Below are 24,939 nucleotides of genomic sequence, written 5' to 3' on the forward strand. Positions count from 1 at the left end.
GTGAAGGAAAGGAAAGGACAGGAAAGAAAAGAAAGGGAGAGTTGAAAAGAAAGGGAGGAGGAGGGAGGAGGAGGAGAGGAGAGGAGAGGAGAGGAGAGGAGAGGAGAGGAGAGGAGGGGAAATGTGAACGGAAGAGAGAAATGGAAAAGGAAGAAAGGAAAGGAAACAAGAACAATGGAAAGGAAATGTGTGGAGGAGAGGAGAGGAAAGGGTAGGAAAGGTAAGGAAAGAGGTAAAGAGAGTAAATAAAGGGAGAAGAAAGAAGAAGAAGAAGAAGAAGAAGAAGAAGAAGAAGAAGGAAATGGAAAGGAAAGGAATGGAAAGGAAAGGAAATGTAAGAAAGGAAAGGAAAGGAGTAGAGAGGGCTTCAGTGGTACCTTGGGATGAGCTTAGTGTACATGTGCAAGTTCAGAACTCAGGGTGTTGCAGCAACTGGGAAAAAACAGGATGGAGGTTTCCAGTTGCAAGGCACAAACATAGTTACCTGATGAGTCCCTAAACTGATAACAATGTCCTGCTCGCTCATCCCTATTGATTTCACACTATTCTACCAGCAAGTCATGTTTCTTTTATCATCCTTAACATGGATTTGAATTGTTTCTGTGGACATAGACCTGAGGTAAACAGAGCTTTGTGGGCATTGAAGCGTTGCCTAGTATCTGCATTAGGGAAAGCAAAGCCCCTGGATATTCATGTATGCACTGTCTAGGTGGAACTGGTTAGGTGGCTCTGCCTCTTATTGTGCAAAATCACTTGATGTGGTACGGTCAATTGTGTCAGGATTGTGCGACCCAAAAGCCATTGTTTTGCTTGTTTTTGCGTTTCAAAGTAACTGCTCTGCTTGACTAAAGGCATAACAAAGATTAGTATACTGCGTGAATACATATTTTAAACCATCAGTATGCGCAGACATTCATGTCAAAAAACAAAAGAGGATGAGAAAGACAACAGTCGTCTAAGTATCTTCAGATGTCTTTATTTTCTGAATATTGCAGTGATGTGTTGCCATGAAACATTGATTTTGGTTAATGATGAAAAAAAGCTTCATTCTTAGAACAGGAAATGTCTGGGACTACTACATCTGTTTAACAAAACAAAAAAATGAAATGACACAAACTGGAACAATATAAAAGCACTGTCAGGTGGAAAAAAACAAACTAAAGAACAAATGATGTGTTATTTAAGGCCACAAGAGAACACAGATATAAATAATCAAAAAAGTTTGGTAATGGACATTGTAACCAGCCAAGCATTTACCATTGTATATAAATATATAACTACATATAAATAAAAGGAACTTGAGACCATGATTAGACTGTAGTCAGCGAGCCCTTTAACAAATAAGCACAAATGATCAAAGATGATCTTAAGCACGAAATGCTCATCACAACTACCAGAAACCCTATACGACTCATTCTCTCTCCCTTTCATTCTCTATAGATCAACTATAGGTGAGGAAGACCAATCAGGCCAATTAGCATTTTGCATGTGACAGCAAACAGTTCTGATTTGAGTTGAGAGGCTACATAAAGCTACATCATTAACAAAGCCAAGCCTAAAGCAAAGGTGTGTTGTATCAATATTTGCTGTGCCGAGCACACCTTCCTGACATACTAACAGTTTAAACGGCGGGGGGGTTGCGTTATTTGTTTTATAATTCACAGACCAGTAAATCTGTAAATTCCTCAACTGTGTAACAGATTGTGACACTTTTAGAGTCATTGCACAGCTTGGGCTTTTCTATCTACTCTCTCTTGACTTCTGAAAATGTGCACTTTACCCTGTCAGTTAGTATCCCAGTGCATGCAGACAACTAAAAAGGTGATAATGGTTCTGATACAAAACCAAAGATCAACCAGTAATATGTCAAAAAATCATGGAATGAGTTCTAACTCCCCAGTTTTATCAGAGAGCAATTCCCAATCGGTGATAACATGGCGTCGAACATGCAGCAGATAAACACATACTTAAAGGGGAACTCCACCAGTTTTACACATCAAGTTCAGTTTACTTGTCCCAGAGTCCTACTCAGCCTGTAAAAACAGCTGGATGTATTCTGTGGCTCTGAAAGGAGCTTTCCTAAGGCTGTGTATAAGCCATGCACTCCCTCGCTCACCACTTCACTCTGTAGTGAGCAGTACGTTTAGAATTCAGACACTTATGAATCATTTTGCATCTATAAAATGCAATGATTGCTCTATGGGATTTATGGCAGAAAATAGTGTCCTAGAACACAACTCTTTTTGCTCTATTGTTGGCACGTTTGAGGGCATTAAACATTGCATCAATTTCACACTCCAAATTTAGACACTATAAAACGACAAGAGAATTTTGTGCACTACATAGTAAATGGCTTGGGGTGGTTTAAAGGTGTGGGTGTTAACCAGTCATGGAGGGTCTACGAAAATACCCTATTGAGTTATTTTATGGGGAAATAGGGTGTTTCAGGGTTTTGACTTGAGACTAAAAGTCAGGATATCTCCGCCTCTGCTGCTCTGATTACAAACACTTTTTAATCTGTCTCTAACATGTTTCTTTTTTATGGAAGTGGGACTGTAGCATAAAAGTCATGATGTAAAGAAGAGAGTCTAGTATTTTGTAGTGAGACGAGTACTATGTACTACCCATGTATAACCCTATCATGCAAAACCCAGAGGTGGTATGCACTCACGCAGGACGTATGGTGAGAAAGACAAAAACAAATAGGACAATCAACATTTCACAAGACGTTTCACAGCGAGGGGGTGAAAGTAATGTAGAGTTGTGTGTCTAATACCATGGGGTAACACCAGAGGGCTTGGGATGTAAAGAAGATAGTAAGGCTCTGATTTCCAGATCATTTCATTAAGATCTTCATATTTTCAGTCTTGATTATCTGAGGTGCTAATCCACCCAGTTGCTGCCTCTTTTTCCTCCATATTCTCTCCATCTTTTAGTTCATGAGTGCCACGGTGCTCTCAGGCTGGTCGCCGATGATCTTAGAGAAAAACTCCAGTGCGAGGCGCATGTGGATGGGCACAAAGACATACGAGGTGTAGATCACCATGGCGATGGCGGAGAAGAGGATGGAGTTGAAGATGGACTTCTCCCAGGGCTCCAGGACATAGATGCCAGTGATGAGCAGGTACTGGTAGTACAGCCAGGACAGGTACTCCCTTAAGTTCTTGAAGTTCATCTTTCAAGCTGGATGGAAGGAAAATGGAGGTGGAGTGTTGTGAGATTCAAGCTATAAGAAAGAGATGGTTGGAAGGGGGAAGGGGGGTGAAGGTGAGGAGGAAGACAGAGGATTTGGAAGAGATTGATCAATTTAAAAGAAAAGAAAAAAGAACATGCTCATGAGCACACAGAGAACACAGAGGCAGTACCTCAAGATAAAAATACTCCACTACAAGTCCTGCATTCAAAATGTTACTTTAGTAGAAGTGCAGAAATATGAAATACTAAAAATCGATTCAAGGATTCATAAGGTAGAAGAATGGCCCCTGTCAGTATTCTATATTATTGGATTATCATTAGAAATGACTGTGTGAGCAGCATTTTATGTTGCTAGGAGTAAAGCTACTTTATCTACTGTCAGCTAGTTTAATCTATAATGATACATCATACTTTATGAGCTGATTATATATTTTGTAAATCCTTAATCCTCAAAGTTGTCAAACGAATGCAGTGAAGTAAAAAGTCCAACATTTTCCTCTGAAATGTTGTGGAGCTGAAGTAAAAAGTAACATTAAATGATAATACTCTCAACTTACGTTTAGTATACTTGAGTAAATCTACTTAGTTACTTTCCATCACGATGTACTTCTTACATACAACCTGTATATTAGTTGGTCAATATAATCAGGACACCCTGAACAAGAAGAATTTACAGTTTTTGGAAAAAATACCAACTACCACTATAACTTTTCAATCCTGAATACTAATACTCAGATTAAGCTATGTTCTGCCCGGTGTTAATATTATCCTGTTTATATTATACCGGTAACTGTGTAACCAAGATGAGAAATAGTCCTTAGGGCTGTGTTTATTAATAAGGAGATGTAAAAGGGAATTAGATGCAAACCCAGCCCCCCTCCAAACCCACAGCAGAGCCCTGAGGGGGAAATCAAGGAGCCCTCATGGGGTCTTATAGGATTCATTTGTGTGGGTAGAGAAACACCAATGAAATTAAACCCAGGGGTCCCAACATCTTCACTTATTTTCCTGGCACACATACACGTCTTACCACACACCTGGGGCACCTACAAAGAGCTACTTATGCGAGAAGGGTAATGAGAAGAGTTTTCTACATGCACAGGCCAAAACGTGCACTTTAACAAACAGTCGCTTGTTCTAAAGCTGTTTGCAGGAATTATGGTGCTGTAATTGGTGTACAAGTTTTCTAAATACGCCTTATTTGATTAAAAACTATATGTTTATATGACATGTGCTGTCAGATGACGTACTATGCTGTGCAATTAAGTCCATCCCCCACTGTATAAAGTACTGGGTGCTATTAGAATGTCTTTAGTCATACTCTGCAGAGTGAACTCAGGAGCTTTGGTTTGAAATAAAGGTCCTTAATTTTATCACCATCTTGGTCACCTTGAATAATTCATTAATTAAGTAAGTCGTACATAGCAAAATCCACGACACTACGTTACATAATAGCTGCAGGCATTAACAAATCCTGCTACAACGGGTGCACTACAAGTGTCTCCCTAAGAAAATCAATTAGAAAGAAGAAAAATGACTGCAGTTCTTTACACTAGCATACTGTCCCTCAAAGAATTGATTTCAACAATAAATACTACTTAGTTTATAAATCACTGAATGGTTCAGGGACAAAATACAGTTCTGATCTTTTGTTACATTATGAACCATCCAGATCTCTCAGGTCGTCTGGGACAGGTCTGCTTTCTGTGCCCAGAATCACAACTAAACATGGAGAAGCAGCGTTCAGTTTTTATGCTCCACATATCTGGCAAAAACTCCCAGAAAACTGCAGTTCCTCTGCAGTGCTTAGTTCTTTTAAATCAAGGCTGAAGACTTTTCTGTTTGACACTGCCTTTTATTAAATCAGTTGTTGATTTCTTACACTTTACTGTAACTTTTATTATTGTATTTTATACCTCTTATTCTATTTTAGCTGTTTTTTTGTGCTATTATCTCTTTAATTTAAGTTTTATGTAAAGCACTTTGAATTGCCTTGTTCCTGAAATTTGCTATGTAAATAAAGTTACCTTGCCTTGCAGGTGTAGCTTACTGACCTGGAAAAAAAAGGATAGGTCCTTTTTTTAATAGCTACAGTCTACTCTGCAGGATGTAACCAAATACAATTCCTTGACATAACTAGGAATGTTGTAATGAAGTTACAAGCATTTAGATGATCAGCATCCTTTAACCTGAATTTGAATGGTACCGTTATTCAAATGCCTTAATAAATAGGCTACCTCAATTAACAAGTTTGGCCCACAAAACTGCAAAAGAACTTAAGCAAAAGTTAAACTCCCTGCAAAGATAGTATAAATGTATTAATGAATAAGGACCTGCACATAGCAATGATACATTCCATCACTTAATTTAATAGAAAGAATATTATAAAGGGGATATATCAGCTCTTGAGCGCTCACTGTAGCCTGTATTGTGTAGGCTATAACCAAATCCATATGCTGAGACTCACCTTAGCAGCTGACGTGAGATCCCCTGGATATCTACTACTGATGGAGATAATTACAGGACGAGCTACAGACAACAGCCCCCGACCCGCTGTTGCTGCTCCGCTGCTTTGTGTGAAAACAAAAAGCTGCCTCGCCAGTTTGTTACTGGCCTATATGTAGGTCATACACTATAAAAATGACACCACACCCACTACTAGTGCTTCACTCACCTGTAGGTGGAGTGACCGAGGGGTGGGTGTGTGTGTGTGTGTGTGTGTGTGTGTGTTCAAAAGAAAAACATTTGAGGCTCAGTAGGAGTCGGTGTTTTCGGTGTTATCCAGCCATGTAAAGTCTTTGTGCAGCATCTTTAAACTTTCTTCAGTCCGTGACACACCTGTCCCACCATGCTGCAGCCCGACACTGCGCCGCAGTAGCCACCGGGCAGCAGGATGGATAACACACCGTGTCAGCAGGGCATCACACGGTTACCACAGCGTATAGGGATGTTGTATTTCATGCGGTTTATTATATGGACACTAAATATTTAACAAATATAAAATCTTACACTGAACGTAAAAAGAATTCTGACAGCTTAATATTCAGCTGCAGTCTTTGCACAGTTCAGTTTTCTGTCCTGCTTCTCTTAAGCTTTACTTACTGTACGACTAAATAAGAAAAGTTAACAATCTATACATATTTTTTATCACTTTCATGATAAGAATATTTTACAGTGTTTCCATAATACCACTGCAGTGCATACAACATTTATAGGACCAGTGTCATTCTGAAAACTAATTAGCACTTTCAAAAAGAAAAGCAAATAGTATCTTGGATCAGTCTCTGCTCTTTTGCCCTCATACATTTAGCATACATGTGTTTCTGCATTTTGATGGTAGATATAAGATTATGTATGATAATTATGAATGATAATGTTACATTAAATACAAGAACTCAGAACCCAAGAACTGACTGAGGCGTGTGACTGGTCAGGTGTGAATCAGGAAACGTTTTATGCACCAACCACAGAGTTAACTAACTCTTAATAGGTCTTGGAAAACCACTAAAAGCCTAATATGCATACTCTGATACAAAATTAATAAACGTTTTAAAATAAATTCAAGCAAGCTGAGAAGTTGTCCCTTTTGCTTTAGGGCAATTACAGTAGACATAGAGTTAAGAAAACGTTATCTCATATCTGCACAATGTTTGCTGACCTGCTCAATTCTTCCATTTGACTTGACAACACTATTCATTACTGATGTGTAAACACGGGCAGTGCCGCCGCCGTGGTGCACTGGTTACGCACGGATTCACTGCGATTTTGTCGGCGTCACAAGGATGAGGACTGGTTTAAAATCCCAGACACATTGCCTGAATAACATTTTCCCGTTGTAGAGATTTAACACCTCTCTGTAGTATAATTATCGACTGTCTTTGCATAAACAGTCCTGACCTGCTTCGCTAAAAGTAGTTTGGAAATCAGTATTCAAATCAGAATGTCAGCCTTTTTAATAGTTCAGGTGCTGTTGGGAATCGAAGCTCCGTCAACATGCCATTGGTCTTCTTCTACCGAGAGAAAGTCGGTCTGTAATGGTAGAAATCAAGTAAGCAAATGGGTCAGAAGGGCTCAGTTTGTGCACATGATGCAAAGATGGTGAGAAAATCAGAGAAATCAGATCAACAAAAAAAAATCAGAACCTCTATTCTCGTTGTTGTTGCCCAAACCCACACACACCTAAACACTCAAGAGGGGATTCACCTCATTGACTTTCTTTTACCGTTCCACCAGCTCAGGTTTGTGAAAAACAAGACCAAGACGCCTCCTCCCTCTTCAAGTTAGAACGCGAGACATGTCACACAGACATGGGATACACACATTCCTCTGGGGTCTTAAATTACATAAAGCCTCATATCAGTAGGTCTGCACAGCCATGCAACAAACCTAGTGATACAAAAACTTAAGTTAAATTATGGTTTGAATGTAATGCTGAAGGACGTGTGTGTGCACCTTTCATGGTTTTACATTCCTAAAATCATCAGGGATCATCCAAAGCATTTGCTCCTAAAATGGATACAAACTCTGTCCTTTTAAGCCATTTAAAACTACTCAGGGGTTTTTAAGGCAACTGCTATACCCTTCCTCTTTTTCATATGTTCCCATAAAGTTGCTTAAAATGTCCACGACAGTGTACCGAGTCCTAGCATTTGATCCATTATAACAGGCTATATACAAGTACATATTAGAATCAAGATATACAGAAAAAAAAGAAAATTGATGTTTTCAATTACTTACCACTCTCTTTGGCTGAAAAGGTGGCGCAGCTACCGGTAGGTGAGTATTTACATAATGCCCATAACAGGCAAATAACGCCATTAACAGGCTTGGCCAGGCTTACTACAAGTGTGGCTATTTGAATGCATTACATCTGTTTTGTTAGTGGTCCAAAGCTCCCTCTGGTGGATATGTACAGAAAAGTACTTGCCAGGTTTTGAGTATGTGGTGTTTTCATGCGCAAAATAAAGGGTAACACTTTACTTTAAAAGGTATCTACATAAGAGTGACATGACACTATCATGAACACATGACACTGTCATGACAAAGTCATGACACATGAATCCTAACCATAACTTGACATGACAAAAACCGAATGACACTTACTAAAAGAAGCGTTATGTCATAAACGTTTATGACTTGTTTATAATGTTTATGACACGTTCATGACAGTGTCATGTCATTCTTATGTAGATACCTTCAAGTAAAGTGTAACCAAATACATACTCAAAGCACAGTATGCATTGTTTTTTGAGAGAGCTGTTGATGCACACTACTCTCCCTCAGTGCAAATTTTTTGCCAGATGCTCACAGTTGACAAAAAAATTTGCAGAGTGAACTCAGGAGCTTTTGTTTTAAATGAAAGTCCTTAATTATATCACCAAACTGCAAAAAGACAAAACAAAAACAAGTATTAAATATTCAGAAAATATACTTTTGTGAAGTGTAATTGGCAGTAGCTTTCCAAAGTGGCAGTTGTATTGCCATCTGAGTACTTAGTGTATATAATTAGTATGTAGTACGGATTTGGGACCCAGCTCATGTCTTTTAATCCCCAAGCAGAAAACATCTAGGAAAAGTATAGCACAATTATTTATTTTGATATAGTGAAATAGATGCACTTCATTTTCACATAACTCCAAAATGTTACATGCCAAAGGGAGAAAAGAGTACTTTAGAAGCATATTTGTGTGGCACTAATTTAACCCACACGGGATTTAACTCTAATGAGTTATTACATCACGGTCCGATGAACTGTGGATTGTTTCTGTGTGAAACATTATTTGTCAATGGTTCAATCAGTCCTCTAACTGCTGTCAGTTCAGCTCTGTGTGTAACTGTGTCATCAGCGGACCTGTATTTGACAGATCAGCGGTCAGCGGCACACAGGCAGGATGCCGACCGGCTAGTCCGTCATCATCTCGGCCCCCTCTTCTCCTGTTGCATCCGTTAGGCTGAGCTCCTCCAGCATCTCCATCAGGGACACACGTGGTGCTCCGTCATCATCAGTGTCGCTCTCCACTGGAATCTTTGACGCATCTGAAATTTAAAAAAATATCAACCTCTATTCATTAACTGTCCATCCAACACATCATCTATAACAAACTTAAATGAGATCTGTTGACCGCTTAAGCAGCCATTCGCAGCAAATGAGCCGCATCTCAACTATTCAAGCTGCAACAATGGAAACAAACAGAAGGGCTGAAGTGTCTGAGGACACTGGTGCAGTGAAAAGTCTGCAGCGTCCAGCTGCTCACCTCTGTAGATGTTAACATTCTTCCTCAGAGCCTCATCCTCCTCCAAGTCCTCCAGGAAGTCCTGGTATTGTCTGAAGACAGAAAAGCAAGTTAAAAAGGAAAACCTGTGTGGTGCCACATTACAGAGAAAATGTTTACAGGATACATGGCATCCTTGGCACATTTTCAAACTATTCACTAAATATGCACAACAACATTATGTCTTTAGTCACCATTTCAGTTATCAAGCATTGACCCTTATTTTATGTGTGAGGGACATTTGTGCCAAAAAAACTAAACTTTAAGCAATTCCTCATAGGCTCAAAATGAAATTGAGGATAAAACTTTTTTTTATTCAGGGGGTTATTTTCTAAGGCCAATGTGTTACGGGTTAAATGGGTTAGGATAAGTTAAATGTATTCACCTTATTTTTTGTAAGAATATATTACGAGAACTTTACAAAGCACTCTCACATTTAAGGACAAGTCTGGGGATATTCTACATTTTTCTAATTGTCAACGTGTCCCATGAAAAGACCAAAACTACTATGAATTGATCTGACTAACATGTATTATCTGTGTCGCCATCCTTTGTGCCATAGATCTCCATTGTTGCCAAAAAAATATTAAAACACACTGAGCCACACTGTGAAATGCCATGCGTTTTCACCATGTGGACCATGGGCACTGTGATTTGAGCCAATCCAACAAACACTGTTCTGCTGCTGTCAATACTCACTAGAGCACCGGATATACATTACTCTAAGCCTGGAAATAGTCCCCAATGAATGCAGTATTTTCTCCAGTTCGAGTAAGTTTTGCTAAAAACTAATGTACCCAGCTGTTTTAGTAAATTATTTTGTCTTTTTAATTTTTTTTAATAAAGAATATCACTAGTCTTATCCTCTAAACATGAGAGTTGAATAACATTTCAAATTCTTGAAGCTTTAATTCATTCACTTCAAGACAATCCAGAAACTCCACATTACTCTCCTACCTCTCATCATCTGTGTCCATGCCTTCTCGCTCTCTCTCCATCTCCTGCAGTTTCCAGTTCCTGCGCTTCGCCCTCCTGCTGCGGTCGTAGCTCTTCTTGATCAGCACCTTAGAGGGTCCACATCGAGGTTGCACAATTAAAACACCAAAGCAGCTTGTCTACATACTTTTCCCTATGTGATGCTATGCCTGAATGTAATATTTTTTTCCAAGGATGTGATCACATCCACAGTCAGTATTTTATGTTGCCACTAGAGGACAGTGTTAATCAAGTCGACAATAGCTACTTAGAAGGGATCACGGAAGCCCAGGTTTATTCACCGAGGAGTTGAGTCTTACCACATCAGGAACGTGGTGAGGGTTCATCTTATTCAGGTACTCGTCATTGACGTTGGAATTGGCAAAGTCAAATCTGTAGTGCGAGAAGTACATGTGCCATGAAGCGTCAAGTGTACAGCCTGCAATCAAGTCTTTACTGCCAACCTGACCAGCCTCTCAACTTCTCGTCAATCCCTCGTACTCACCCTAGCACCAGGTCGCCGATGTTGAGCAGGTGGCCCAGGAATGTACGGCAGTGATACTGCTGACTGGTGTTCATCTCTGATGTTTTCTGGACCCACACCTCAGCAAGGGTGTGCTGTCACACACACACACAGACACACAGATGTAGTTTCAAGCCTTTCAAACACCTTGTTCTTTTCCTCCAGTTTGTTCAGACAGTTGCATAAATACGGATGCAATATTCAGAGTAAAGAGAGAGCGAACCGTGTCCCTACAACCCTCATCCCCTGCGCCATCGAAACCAACACTCCTGTGTGTTCCCGTAGTTTTGGCTTGAATCCCGCATACAGAATCAGGGATAATGCAATGCAATGCTTCGCTATTGATTTTGCTTCCAAGAGAAAAGCAATGTTCTCTCATAATGCAATCTGGTCCGCAACAACACACACACACCCTCTCACCTTATTGGACCTCATGCCGGCTCCAGCTCCCAGCTTCTGGTTCCTGATGATGTCAGTGTCCATCACGATGAACTCCTCCAGTTGCCGTGGGTTACAGAGACTATTGAAGGGGTAACGCCAATATGTGCTCCCATCCACTTCAGCAACTAGGGAGTTAAAGAGATTATTTAGGTATTTATTACTGACAGTTGTACTCTGATAAGACTAGTCATTAGAGCAGAGAGCCCAAAACGTGAGCACAAATTATATAGCACCTTCTCATTTTTACTTGAGAAATGAGATAAATCACACATTTCACTCTTAATAGATTTGATTGTTTTTCAGACTCCATCATATTCTAAGTTCCTATCTTTAAAAGCCACATGGGTGCAAAAGTAAGATTTATCTGTCAGTGTTTTTCTGTCTGTACATACAGTATTCCAAATAATCCAGACAGTGTTTTTCTGTGTATATTTCAAGTAAACTGAAGCAGACAAACGCCAACACAAATAGTTTTAATACTAAGTTAATTGCCTACTGCAGCCAAAATGTGCTGAACAGAGCTCTGCCTTGAGGCTGTTACAGCTACTCAGCCGGCTCAAAAACTTTCTGCAACAAAAATAGCCTGCTCTTTGAAGAGTAATTAAAAACGTGTGGGACGCTTACAGAATGTCAGAATTCTGTTGAGGAGCGCCTCGGCCTCTCACATAATACAGTACGTGATTAGCCCAGATACAGAGGAAACACATTATCGCTATTTGTCAGCATTTATGTATTGATTATAAATCCCTCCAAATGAGCTGACTTGGCTAGAACAGCATGTGGAAAAAATGTTTTCTTTTCTTTTTGGGAGCGTGTCTCGTGCTGCGCCGTGACAGCGCGCAGAGGGAAGCTGTTGAGTTAGACGACTGTGATGAACATGTGGCCAGCAGACTGGGGTCAGCTTAGTGCAGCGCTGACGGGTTTCACTCACGCAATGACTCCGTTATATCACCGTGGTAACAAAAAGACATGCCTATGATATTTCTTGTTTTACACACAAAGACTATAATAGTACAACACCGTAATAAATATAGAGCTGAAATAATTGGTAACTTTTCAATCACCAGAAATAGGAAACTATTTTGATAATCATTTAAAAATTGAGTTTTTATAAAGCAAAAAAGCATCGTATGCGACTTGTGTGATAGTAAACTCAATTTCTTGAGCTGTTGACTGTCGGATGCACAAAACAAGACATTAAAATTTTTTTTTTTTACCATTTTCTGAAAAACCGATCCATCAGGAAATTATCGTAATTTTCACATTAATCGATAACGTTAGATGCAGAACTAATGAAGGGAGTTGTCTAATCTAAGACTTCAGCTAACAATTCAAAATAGTGAAAATCTCCCATCTCTGTTCCCCTGAGTCCAAGGTAGCATCATATTAGCCGTTTTCTCCACCCAATAGTCACAAACACAAAGAACAGAGAAAAGCACAAAATCCTCACATTTGAGAAGCTGGAAGCAGAGAATGTTTGGGATTTTTCATTGACAAATGCCTTTATTAATCAATGTTGTTAAATCATTTTCGGTTGATCTGCTTATTGTTTCAGCACTAGTCTTATTGATATTTTTGATGTGGTTGACGATAAGCAACAAGAATGAGATGACAGTGAGTCTACTCCCCCAGTGTACTGTATTGAAATTGACAGCTAAGTCTTGGGCTAAAATCGCTCACTAGAGAGAATGAGAGAATTATAAAAAGAGGCTTAAGACTTGTCTGATTAACCAAACTTAACTATCTGTATTGATCTGAACTATTCATATCACATTTTGTTTGGCCTTGCTGTCCGCCACTTCTACTTACACATACACACATCAGTCCACATATCCTCATTTTATCTATATTATTGTAATTTATTTTATGCCTTTGATGTTTATGTAGCCAACCTTATGCTTTTATTTATTTATTTTTTTTATCCAGTGCTTACTTGTGTTCAATTTGTTGTTTAGGACACCTGTAATCGTTCATTATCTATATTAATCCTCTCTTCCTTAGGTGAGACTCCTTCTATAAGCCCCTAGGGGTTTTCTTAATCTTTATTTTTTATTATTTAACTTTTCTGTGTTATTGTTGTCTTGATTTTATTGTGCCAAATAAACAAATTCAAAAAGCATTGGAAACCTCAGACGTGGTCTATATATAGAGCTCACATTACTGAATTGATGAGCAATGATTCAAACTTCAACTCAGCTGACAACTAGATACACGAGAGAGCAGCTATATTTAACCACAAGTAAATTGCAGGTAAATTGGACTGTACAGATGAAAGAAAAAAAAGAATTCCCGTATGCATTCTTTACCCCAGAAGTACTTCTTTACAAATGAAATAAATGTCAGACTGACTGACATGTGATGTGCACTCTTTTTACAAAACAATACATTTTTTAGAAATGTCTCATGTTACATTGTCTCCAGAAGTGGCTTATTCAACTTTCGTTTTTTGTTAAAGGAGGAAAAGAAAATCGCAATATTCAATAATATCGAATACTTCTAGAATCACAATAATTGAAAATCGCCATACAAATCGAAAGCCATGTATCGTGAAAGAATCGAATAGTGGCCAGTTGAGCTCAGTTGGTAGAGCAGGCGCACATATATCGAGGTCTGCTCCTTGACGCAGCGACCGCAGGTTCGACTCCGACCTGCAGCCCTTTGCTGCATGTCGTTCCCCCCTCTCTCTCCCTTTTCATGTCTTCATCTGTCCTGTGGAAGTAAAGGCCTAAAATACCCCAAAAAAGAATCTTAAAAGAAGAAGGAGCCCTACTGGACTGTGGTGTCAGTTGGACCTGTTAAGACTCAGCGGTCCTGGCAGTAGAATAAGTAGAAATACTCACTCTGCAGGGTGTTGGGATCGATGAGGTGGATGGTGCTGGTGACACGGACGCACACACACACTTGACCCATGTTCCCCAAACTCTGCGCCAGCCGTGGTGAAAGGCACACTACGTTGTCCTGGCAACCAGACAAAACCAGAGGTCAAATTGAGGTTGAAGGAAAGGTAAAAAGACTTTGGACTTGCTCTAGAAGTTCACAATGTGTGCGGAAAAAAGCCCTCGTCATATAGTCTAAAGTTTAAACACTATAATCCAATTAAGATGTTGTTATCTGTTGATGGCAAAACGAGCAAAGCACTAATCGGATCCCTGTTTTCATTCGTTGAAAATGTCATTCAAACATGCTATAAAAAACACACCCAAGTCTATGTATTGCTTTGATAAGCACAGAACTAAAGCTAAATGTCAAAGGAGATGAAGGAACTATTGAGAGTAACGAATACACACCTGCCAAGAATCTCCATCCCTTTTAATGTAAAGGTATTAAGTTTGAGTTTAATTTCTTATCCACTGTCAAAGCTAAATATAACATGAAAGATTCTTGGCCAGCCTCAGGTTTTCATCTGCATGTAAGCAGATCCCAAGACAGCTTTCCGACACAAAATTTTACTAAACTAAAATAGAGATGCCCCAGAGGTGATGTGTAAAGAAATATGACTGCTCTCTCTGGCTTGTCTGAGGTGCTGAGCCGATATGGGTGTGTCTCCAACAGTGGATTCATTGAGTGAAACAAAATCAAACTTGAATTAAAAACAAATCACAGAGCTGTATACCTTGCAGACGGGTACGATCTCCATAGAGTAGGTGCTCTTATAGTTGTACGTGTTTGAATGGATGTCATGGGAGATGAGGCGCTGGGATGTCTTTGACCTATAAAATAGAAAAGAAAGTGTATTATCATCATCATCATCAGACATTGTCATAATAAAAGGGACTGAATGCAAAAAGATAATGAGCACACGTCATGACAACATCTAGATGACTGATTATGAAACGCTTGAGGGTTTTTGCAAATTATAAACATTGTAACAGTGATAGAAGCATACTGGTAAAAAAAAAATAATGAATATTAATCGTTAACAGAGCTGTATTCTTTGTTCATGCTTTTCTTTCATTAGGACATTTTATACTTTAACCCACATTTTGCTAAACGCCTACTAGCAAATTATTTTCTGTGACATTGCCATATTTGCTCATAAATGTCTGGAGGGTTGGATGAAGACTGAAAGTAGGCAGTCATAATCAGTTTAAATCCTCTTGTGATTAGCATTTAAATAAAAAGGGGGAATGGTGTTGTTTTAATACTGAGCCTCATGCGGATGAGGTTGTCATAGACACAGGCCGAGGCGACGCTCACCTGCAGGGCACGGTGCACTGAAGGAAGTCGACCATCTTCTGAGCGTGCTGCTTGGAGCCATAGTAGAAATCAATCCCATCTGAGAGAGGAGAGAAATACCATCAAACATCACCACCCATAAATTTATCCCAGGCGTGCTTCACGGGTCAACACCATTGCAGAACACATATGCATCGCATACAACACACACGAGAGCAGATGAAGATGGGAGAAAACATGGCAGCCACATGTTGTAGCCTTCGTAAAGCTTTTTAAGTCCTGCCGAGATATGGAGATGATTTAAATTACACCAACAGACAAAACTCCACTTCACCGTCCAAGAGCACAGAGAGCTGCTGCTGAGCTGGAAACTCAGTGCACAGCATTTGTGCGTGTGCGTGTGTGCATGTGTGTGATGTAGCAGTTAGCGTCTCTACATAGGGTATGAATCAAGCGTGCATTGCAGGAATCTGGTATGCCATGCCTGCTCTGATTACAGCACACTGATTAGATGCACAACGCACGCCCTCCTCTGGGGCCCACACGAGGACAGCCGTGTGGACTGATTGGGGCCAGTGATATGCATGCATGGCTTGCTGTCTGGTACGAGGTAATTAACACTCGACACATCATTATGTGCTGCTCGGTTCTAATCCACATTAGTTACGCCGGTGACGAATCAGACAAGGTCCCCACTTTTCAGCGTAATTGGGTTAGAGGCGCTGAGGAACATAGCAGGCCCCTCCCATTAAAGATTTGTATACTATCAAACATGCAAAAATGAAATAAATGAATCCATATGCCATTGACCTACCATTGATTTCTTTGATGTTGAGGGCATTCTGGTGGAGTTTGTGCTTGAGAATCAGCTGCTCTAGATAGTAGAATGTCTTTTTATGAACGGTCTGTAAAAATAAACACGTTTTTCAGCATCATCATACAGAGATTCATATCTATTCAGCCTCGTGCCCCAATTATTTAAACATGTATTGATATGAACCTTAGCATCTGCCACAAAACTGTCGCCACTTTTCACCTTTTAAAAAAACAAACCAAAAAACATCATATATATATATATATATATAAATAAAGTGTAGTTGAGAAGACACACTCTGGGGGCAAAACATTGTTGGGAAACAAGTGAGAACAAGTAGACCGTTCATGATTTTGTATGCTGCCAAACCCTAACTTCCTGTATAGTTGCTTCACGGTAAAAGGCTTTTCAGTGAAGAGAAGTGACTTTATTGAGAAGTAGCTGCAGAAGGCGTCAAGTCCACCAAGGGTATCTTAGCTTAGTTAAGTGGTAACAAAGGCTGAAGCTTGTTCCTGAGTAATCATCTCATAAATCTATGGTCTTTGTAGAACTGTAGCTAAGCCTGATTTACCTCCACACATTCATAAAAGGAAAAAGTGCAACCCTAGGATCAAGTGTTGTTTATCTTGCCATATACCTAGAGCTCTATGCTCGTTTAACATAAAAAAAAAAACACAGCAGTCACAGCTTCAGCCTTTAACACGCAATTGCAAAATTAACACAAAATAACAGGATTGTGAAAAGAGAGTAAACCGGGAACACTTAAAATGGAAAAATGAGAGGAACCAAAATAAACAAATTCTAATGGGAGTGAAACAGGGTCATGATTAAGGGGTGCAGAGGCAAACATGCAATTGCCCAACATTCCTGTGAATGTGTGTGTTTATATAGCCTTTTTAGCCATTCAGCATCAATTTACTTTTCAAGCCCTCTTGCTACATTGACAACCAGATTCACAGAATATACCCTTTGGCAAAATAAAACCGCTTTTATGTTTCAACTAATCAATACATATGTCAAACTAAGCATATAGCATGCATGCATGCATCCAAAGTGTTTAAACATGTTTTTTTTAAAAGGTTGACAATGTAAGTAGAGTTCAAGTACAATAAAACAGTAGATAACCATACTGAGAAAACCTATTTATTCATAGGGTATGTCATTAAACCACAGACCCCTACCTTCTGCCTAACTTGAACCACGGCCTTCCAGAAGTCCTTAGCTTCCACACGGTGGCAGTCGTCGCACATCTGGTACTGGATGACAAACTCAACCACAAAAACCTGCTGTAGGATAGCGCCATTCATCACCTGAAGAGGCAAAAACAGCAACAAGTTACACCATATATATTGACAGCATGGCAAACAGTGACAAAAACTCTCTTTGTCATTCACTTCGGGGGTAAAAAACCCTGACATGTTTCCATGTTGCCAGTTCTCAGCCATTTAGATACATCTGACCAGTGGGATCTGGAGACAGAATTATACAGACTCTCCAACAGCACAAACAAAAGAGTTGGCCCTAAAAAGCACAGGACTCAGGTTCTCACTAAAGGTCAACGAGATGAGATGACAGCCACTGGCAAAAACTCACTTCTCTCAAACACGCATGTGTGTTACACCATGACACTATTATTTTCACACATACGAATCAACATTTTACCTTCAAACATAAACTGTGCTTGCTGACAATTACTTCACAAAAGAACCCAGGTAACCTTTAGATGAAAAACACTTTTGTCCATCTGAGGTCAGTTTTCCTCCGTTAGTTGGAATATCACCATCTTACACTTAGCACTTCCACTCTGTTTTCTCACCTCTTTCTGGATGGTCACTTTCATCTTAATCCTTTTGGAGTGTGGCTCTGTCCACAGGAAGCCAGCATCAATGAGACGCACCTGTGAGGACAGAGAGGTTGTTGAATCCATAAAGTAACATGAGCCTCGAGTACTGCGGTGAACATTATCATAATGACAAGTTAGATACATGCTGTGGACACAATATTATCATAATGCAATCGATGACCTGCAAAGAATACTATAACGTTTATAATGGTTGTTTTTTTTGGTATGAACTGTGTTAAAAGGTGTTAATGCACCTTTATGGTTATTTCTGAGGCCATTGTTTCTGATATTGTATCAGGCAGCATTATATTATAAGAAGCCCCAATTCATTTGTCAATAAAAAGAGTCACTGCATGTCTGACACTGTGTTTTTTATTTTTTTTTTAAATAGTATGATGTGTGTATAGTGAGATCCCTGCTGTGTTTTTTTCTCTTTTTCGCTTTCTTTTGTTAAGCTGTTCAGTTCATGGAAAAAGTGGTTCTATACATAGCTGGAGTGGAAATGTTTGTATTGAATACCAGAACCCCAATAAAAAGACTTAAAAAAATAAAAAAAATAAATTAAAAAAAAAGAGTCACTGCATGTGTGTAAGCTTTTTTTCTCCACACAACCCCATAAAAAAATTAATGAAAATCTAAAATAGTTGTACTAAACTGACTTCTTTCACAGTCAGATATAATATATTAAAAATAATATATTAAAAATCAAGTAAGCTCAATAACAAGATGGAACTGAAACAAGCAAATATGCCATTGTCTGTTGTGTAGAAGATTAGTAAGAATCATACTTACTTTGGTCATCGAGCTCTTAATTTTTTTCAGACAAAGGGTGAGCAGCTCCCTGGACTCCAGGGCACACTGCACCCAGCTGGCTGGAGGCTGCAAGTACCTGCATAAAAGAAGATGATGTACATTCAAGCCTCAACTTACCCCCTCAAAAAAAATCTCAAGATAACCTTATGTAAATCCTTATGTAAATGTTTTCTACAGAGAAACAATGATACTATCTGTGTATCATGTTGTTAAAAAAAATTAAGAGGAGCAAAAAGCATGAAACAAACCTTTCACACTGCTTGCAGAAGTGCACTGTGACTTGCTTGGGGATTCCCTCTGAGATGTCTACCTGAGTACGCAGGCAGGCTACACACATGTTGGCTGGGTTGGGAGGAATGGGGACGCCACATGTACAGCACAGGCTGGGGAGGAGAGAGGCAACATTGGTAAAACTCAGTGACATAACCAAATTATGTGGCATGTTACACCTCAATGGTCAATCAAGAAAATATGTTTTGGGAGTTTTAGAACATTCATAAAGTTAACATCCACTATACTGTACATTACTGCTGACCAGTTCCCGAGGCATACCACAGTTTATTTTATTGTTTTTTCGTCCATCTTTCTAAAAGGCATAGATTTCTGTTAACTTTAACATGCTATGCAAGTGAACAGTTAGACAACTCAATTTGACATGAGATCATGAATCACAGCAATGAACATTTAGATGCCTATGGTTTCGTCAAAATTACATTAATATTGTGCTCTAGAGCAGTTGAAATCACAGACTGTTTAGAAAACTCCTCCTAGTTGCTGTGTTACTGTACAAGTGGGAAGCTTTGAGTTTTGACAACTAGCATGCAAACAGCAACCTGTCCAAATTCATCTGCTAGATTGGGGACATTTTATCCCGGTATGCGGTCCATGGTTCTGTGCTTTATAACTTGTAAATCCACTGCTGTGCAGCAATCAACTGTTGACTGTTTCCCAATGATCAGTACTTTCAACTGTAATACAAGGATAGCATATGCAATATGAACAAAAATGGCCAAATGTTTACTATGATAGATTACCAGATCTCAAGTCTATCCAAAGTTATTACTCTGTACTGAAAGAGCATGCCAGTCTTTATAACCACAACATACGAAGGAATGTGTGATTTAATCCATCTGTCAATAAGGCAAACGTTTCTCTTTGTGAGCATTTTAATTTAGCAAACACATGTAACACTAATATCTTTAATGCACACACCATTTAGGTGTGCCATTATATGTGCTGGCCTACTACAGAGCAATCAATATTAATAGTTACAGATGTGTTTTGCTACTTTGACATGTTTAAATTGAGTCAGTCTTGAGAAAGGTCTATGATGTGAGAGGTCTTACACAATACAACAGATTCGAGGACATAAATACCATTTATATATGTTCACTTACATATTCCCCTGGCTGCTTGTGGCAGGAGCTTGCATGTACTCCATTCTTGCCAACTTGACAGGTCAGTGTATGAGTGGATTTTTGTGATCTCTGAGGACAAAAACATACCAGATTTAACAGGCACAGCTTTGACAGTAACAAGACTGCTAGAGTATAGCCAACGTTAGCTGGTAGCGAGCACTGTGTAACAACTACGAACATTATTTCTAACAGCAGGTACATATTATAATACTATGGGTTTGCTGTTCACACTCAGAAACAAAAAGACTGTTAGATCACTGAAAAAAGATGCAGGGCAGGCTAGTTAACGCTGCTAGCATCAGCTCACCATTCAGTATCAGAGAGTTAGCATTAGAGGCTAAATTGCTAGTTTTTATGGGTGATTCTAAAAGATATTCATAAAGAAACAAGCACACAATGTCAACCAAAAGTATTCGATAGCTACAGCTGCTACAAGCGTGTGATGACAAAACTTACTAAAGTTATTTTGGTGGGAAATCCACAACACACCGTAAAAAGCCCTCCACGTTTTCCCCACCGAGGACCGAGGGAGGCTTGGTGACGTCATGCAATACTCAAGGACCCCGGGACAGTTTTTGTCTGCCTGAATACATTTCCTTCAAAAACATTTTAATAAGCTAATAAAAGGCTAAATAAAACATATTTGGCATTAATTCACAGTACTGATCAATACAACTGTTAGAAATCTGACATTAGAATAAAAGGTAATTTGACACAAGTTGCTACTTAAAATGAAATAAAAATGTAAGAAAAGAAAAGAAAAGAAAAAAGAGAGAAGTAACTTTATCATGTCCCAATATCTAAAATTCTGCACTGCTGCAACGTAATGTGGATAGGCCATACAAAATGTATTAGGCTACATACTGTATGACTATCTTTAACATTATGGCCAGGCCCCCGAAGTGAATACATAACTTGAATATTGTCGAGAAATGTATAGCATGTAAGCTTAACTTAAATAGGATTCAGGATTCCATATGTCCATGTAGGCCTAGCTCAGTTTTAATTAAACACACTGCCTTATTATGAAAACCAACCAACGGGATGTGGCGGGACCCCTGCGTGTCTGGGGCAATTACACAGTTGGAAATCCAGTGCTCAATTTTGGGATTATTCATCTATTATGTAAATTATTACAATGAAATTTGTAAAATTAGGTAACCTGTGTTGAAGAATTTATAATGCACGGTTTTTGGTGCACCTGTGGTATGGCAGCTCCCTGGATGCCTTCGGGTGCTGTCGGAAATATCCAACTCAAAACGAGCGAACATTAACGATCATGCGTTAAGTAGGCTAAGTAAATGCACAGTGACAGAAAGCGTGGGAATATGTACACTACCAAGATGTGACTATTAATGGACAATATGCAAAGCCGTGTCCAAATCGCTTTACCCAGTTAGGCTATATGTAAAATTGCGTTTCAAGCACAGAGCCAATACAAATTTTGCTTGTTAGTAGCCTACTCTTTTATAACTTACTGCAACCTAATAGAATTACATTGAATTAAGTTCAATAATTTTGATCATTTTGATCATTTCAAGAGCTATGGTGCAGTATTTTGTGTTTAAATGAAACCACAATATGTAAAGATGCTGGAATTCTTATTCCACTGCTCCAGCTGAAGTCTTAATGTAACAGGTGGTGGGTAGGGCTGGGGGATAATACAATTTCAGTGAACTCATACTGATGATATGATCTTATTATGTTATCATTCAACGATTGTATTATATCTCTTTATCTTCTTTTTTTAAATCTCATTTTATTCTATTTGGATTTGGCGTTTAATTGTGTTTTTAAATGTTGTTCTGATGCATTTATTATCTTAATGCAAAGCACTTTAAATTGCCTCTGTTTTTCAAATAGGCCTAAAGGTGCTTTGCATTAATTTCTATACTCAAATCAATTATTCTGTGCAAGATATAATTCAAAGTTATTTGAATGTTGTTCAGACATACAATACATTCGGTCTGGTGTAGGCTGTGTGGAGCAGTGGCACACAATTAATCTGACATGATTTTGTCTATACATTTCCTTATCGTAATGACCCCATTCGTATAACAGACTTATTTGTGGATACTTTGTGACAATGTACACGCCAAACTATTATAAAAGATTAAACATGCTTTAGCCTACAACATACATAATCCTATAGAGATTAATCACACTGCCTCCTCTGGGTCACTCACTCGTTTGAGGGACATTACGAGCTACACCTGAAGGCAGCACCCCCGTTTAATCAGTCAGCAGCAGAGAGTCGCAGCCAGTGTGGCAGCTGGGAATGTGGGGGTTTCAACAGACCGCTATTTTCAGAGCTGGGAACCGTAGCGGGGCTGGCCAGGAAGAGACGCTACCCACACCTGTACTTTAGCCACCACACTGGCTTAATTTGAAGTCCAAACGGGCGCCCTGCGTTTTCTGCCCAGGGGAGTCGGTGTTCTCGGACCGCATCAGATGGTCAACGGACAGCCGCTGGTGGCTCACTGCGGGGCTGCATGCTAGAGGGGAACCAGCCGGAGCATCGCGTTTGTTCCCGGGTCTGTGTACGTACGCTAAGACCTTACCTTTTGCCTGGTGTGTCCTTAAAAATGCACTAAAGTGACACTCGTTTAGTATAATCTGTATAGTGTCCCGGTGTGAAACGCTCGGTTAAATGTGTCTGTTTCACCGCTACCAAACCACTCACACGAACGACGATGGACTGAAATCTGCGGCTGGGGCGAGCGACACACAACCTGCCGCGATTTCCTGCATGTGAATAAATAAATGATAGAGGATACAATGACCCTACTGTCTCTGTTAGGTCGGATCATGCGTTATTTTCTGCTCAGACCGGAGACCTTGTTCCTCCTGTGTATCAGCCTGGCTCTATGGAGTTACTTCTTTCACACGGACGAAGTGAAGACCATCGTCAAGTCCAGCCGGGATGCGGTCAAGATGGTCAAGGGGAAAGTGGCGGAGATGATGCAGAACGAGCGGTTCGGTGGGCTGGACGTCCTGGACGCGGAGTTCTCCAAGACCTGGGAGTTCAAGAGCAACAACGTGGCCGTGTACTCCATCCAAGGCCGGCGAGACCACATGGAGGACAGGTTCGAGGTGCTCACCGACATCGTCAACAAGAGTCACCCGTCTATATTTGGGATTTTTGATGGCCATGGAGGAGAGGTGAGTAGGCTACAGTGTGGGGGATAAAGACAAGGTGTTGAATGTATGTGTGTCTTTTTAAGGCATAGAGTCCACTCTCACGTCTCCACACCACATACACCTGTTTGGGTAGCCTACCCGTGGACCCCAAACTGAGCTGTAGGGGCCCCTAAAGTGTCTGGGTTAAGATGCCTTAAGTAATCTCCAGTTGTGTATCTATCAGTGTTTTTTATTTATCATGTCTGGTCTGGTTTACTGTACAAAATGTATTAAATCCACAACTAAGACAAAGTGGAGCAAGCCAAAATTGTCCTTAGACTTTGAAAGGGGCATTTTTAAGATGAAAGTAGGCTATGCTTGTTAGAACAGCATCTAACAATGAATGTATTTTTTAAACAATAAAATTACTAAATAGCTTTATCAAATGTTGAAAATGATGTCAAGTAAAGCCCATCAGAAGGGATTAGAGTCCAGTGATAGAGTTGAATTAACTGCTAAACCTATTCTTCTGACCAGCTGCCACAATTTTCACTTGTCAGAACAAATATTTGTGTCAGCTGATGAATGAGTGATGTATCGGATTTATTGCATTTCATTATATCTACTTAAGGGTGGAGGTGATACATTTGTGGACATTTGGAGGGCTGGATCAGCCTGCCAGGGGGGGGCGCAAAGATGAGCTGCTTTCAGGAATATGTAACACATATACAACATGTTATATATACAATATATAACAGCACAAGACTATAATGATGAAGGTCTTCAAACTACTTTTTTGACACAAAGATCCTCTTTTTAATACAGGTCAGTTAGATCCATTGCATTCAATTCCATTAATTCCAGATCCTTGCTACAGCCCTGCACACGCATTCAACCACACATCTGTTCTCTTCCAAAAGGCAAGGCAACTGCATCTTGTCTATTTACAGCTAAAAATCAAGCCAAAAATATCCACCTCCTCATGTTTTTTTTGGCCAAAACTATTTTTTTAGGATGCAGACAGCATAGTCCCCATGGTCTAACATGATTATAGCTGGAAGGAGGAGGATCGACTCAAATCGGGGTGCTTCATAGAGGCATATACATGCAGCTAGGGCTCAGCGATATGGAGAAAGTCAAATATCATGAGCTCAATACTATGAGCAAAGCATATCTGAAGTGGGTCATTAGATCACTGATTTGCTCCCCCACCTCCATCCAGGTCAATATTTGTTTGCAGCTAATAAATTATGTCCTTTTCTTTCTGCGTCCTTGGTGCTAACTGATGTTCTTCAACATGAATGTGGCAGCGCATCCAGGGCAGCAAAGAAACCGCTTTACAAAGCAAG

At 39.7% G+C, this 24,939-nt stretch overlaps 3 protein-coding genes across 5 annotated transcripts in view; 1 reads left to right on the top strand and 2 right to left on the bottom strand.

Moving 5' to 3' along the window:
* Window positions 1-1,636: 1,636 nt before the first annotated feature.
* sptssb (serine palmitoyltransferase, small subunit B) lies at window positions 1,637-8,175 on the bottom strand. Of its 2 annotated transcripts, none has more exons than XM_039822674.1 (2): window positions 7,933-8,175; window positions 1,637-3,183 (listed from the first exon to the last, which is right to left on the bottom strand). In XM_039822674.1, the coding sequence occupies exon 2, from the start codon at window positions 3,173-3,175 to the stop codon at window positions 2,933-2,935; it is 243 nt and encodes an 80-aa protein (XP_039678608.1). In that variant the 5' UTR covers window positions 3,176-3,183; window positions 7,933-8,175; the 3' UTR covers window positions 1,637-2,932. The 2 variants fall into 2 exon arrangements, with proteins under 2 accessions (XP_039678608.1, XP_039678598.1); XM_039822664.1 differs by lacking the exon at window positions 7,933-8,175 and adding an exon at window positions 5,663-5,772 and having other exon boundaries at window positions 1,637-3,226.
* A 596-nt stretch (window positions 8,176-8,771) lies between these two features.
* On the bottom strand, window positions 8,772-21,058 carry nmd3 (NMD3 ribosome export adaptor). 2 transcript variants are annotated; one of them, XM_039825489.1, is made up of 16 exons: window positions 20,927-21,058; window positions 20,450-20,539; window positions 19,301-19,435; window positions 19,032-19,128; window positions 18,213-18,293; window positions 17,578-17,706; window positions 16,397-16,487; window positions 15,604-15,682; window positions 15,020-15,116; window positions 14,247-14,364; window positions 11,386-11,531; window positions 10,948-11,060; window positions 10,763-10,835; window positions 10,425-10,531; window positions 9,450-9,520; window positions 8,772-9,231 (listed from the first exon to the last, which is right to left on the bottom strand). In XM_039825489.1, exons 2-16 carry the CDS (start codon window positions 20,491-20,493, stop codon window positions 9,098-9,100), a joined length of 1,515 nt encoding a protein of 504 aa, XP_039681423.1. In that variant the 5' UTR covers window positions 20,494-20,539; window positions 20,927-21,058; the 3' UTR covers window positions 8,772-9,097. The 2 variants fall into 2 exon arrangements, with proteins under 2 accessions (XP_039681423.1, XP_039681432.1); XM_039825498.1 differs by having other exon boundaries at window positions 20,960-21,035.
* Window positions 21,059-22,698: 1,640 nt separating this feature from the next.
* The window catches only part of ppm1lb (protein phosphatase, Mg2+/Mn2+ dependent, 1Lb), a 46,174-nt gene continuing 43,933 nt past the window's right edge, over window positions 22,699-24,939 (top strand). The window contains exon 1 of the mRNA XM_039825511.1: window positions 22,699-23,632. Within this exon, the coding sequence (XP_039681445.1) occupies window positions 23,234-23,632 (399 nt within the window). The 5' untranslated portion in view covers window positions 22,699-23,233. The remainder of the gene's footprint in view (window positions 23,633-24,939) is intronic.

The sequence above is a fragment of the Perca fluviatilis genome, chromosome 2, assembly GCF_010015445.1.
Source record: "Perca fluviatilis chromosome 2, GENO_Pfluv_1.0, whole genome shotgun sequence".
Lineage (NCBI taxonomy): Eukaryota > Metazoa > Chordata > Actinopteri > Perciformes > Percidae > Perca > Perca fluviatilis.

Coding starts and splice junctions, on each gene's coding strand:
- sptssb (XM_039822674.1), bottom strand. CDS start 3,175: ATGAACTTCAAGAACTTAAGGGAGTACCTGTCCTGGCTGTACTACCAG.
- nmd3 (XM_039825489.1), bottom strand. CDS start 20,493: ATGGAGTACATGCAAGCTCCTGCCACAAGCAGCCAGGGGAATAT. Junction 10,836..10,947: donor ATCGGCGACCTGGTGCTAGG/GTGAGTACGAGG, acceptor CTCGCACTACAG/ATTTGACTTTGCCAATTCCA. Junction 9,232..9,449: donor GAATGTTAACATCTACAGAG/GTGAGCAGCTGG, acceptor TTTAAATTTCAG/ATGCGTCAAAGATTCCAGTG.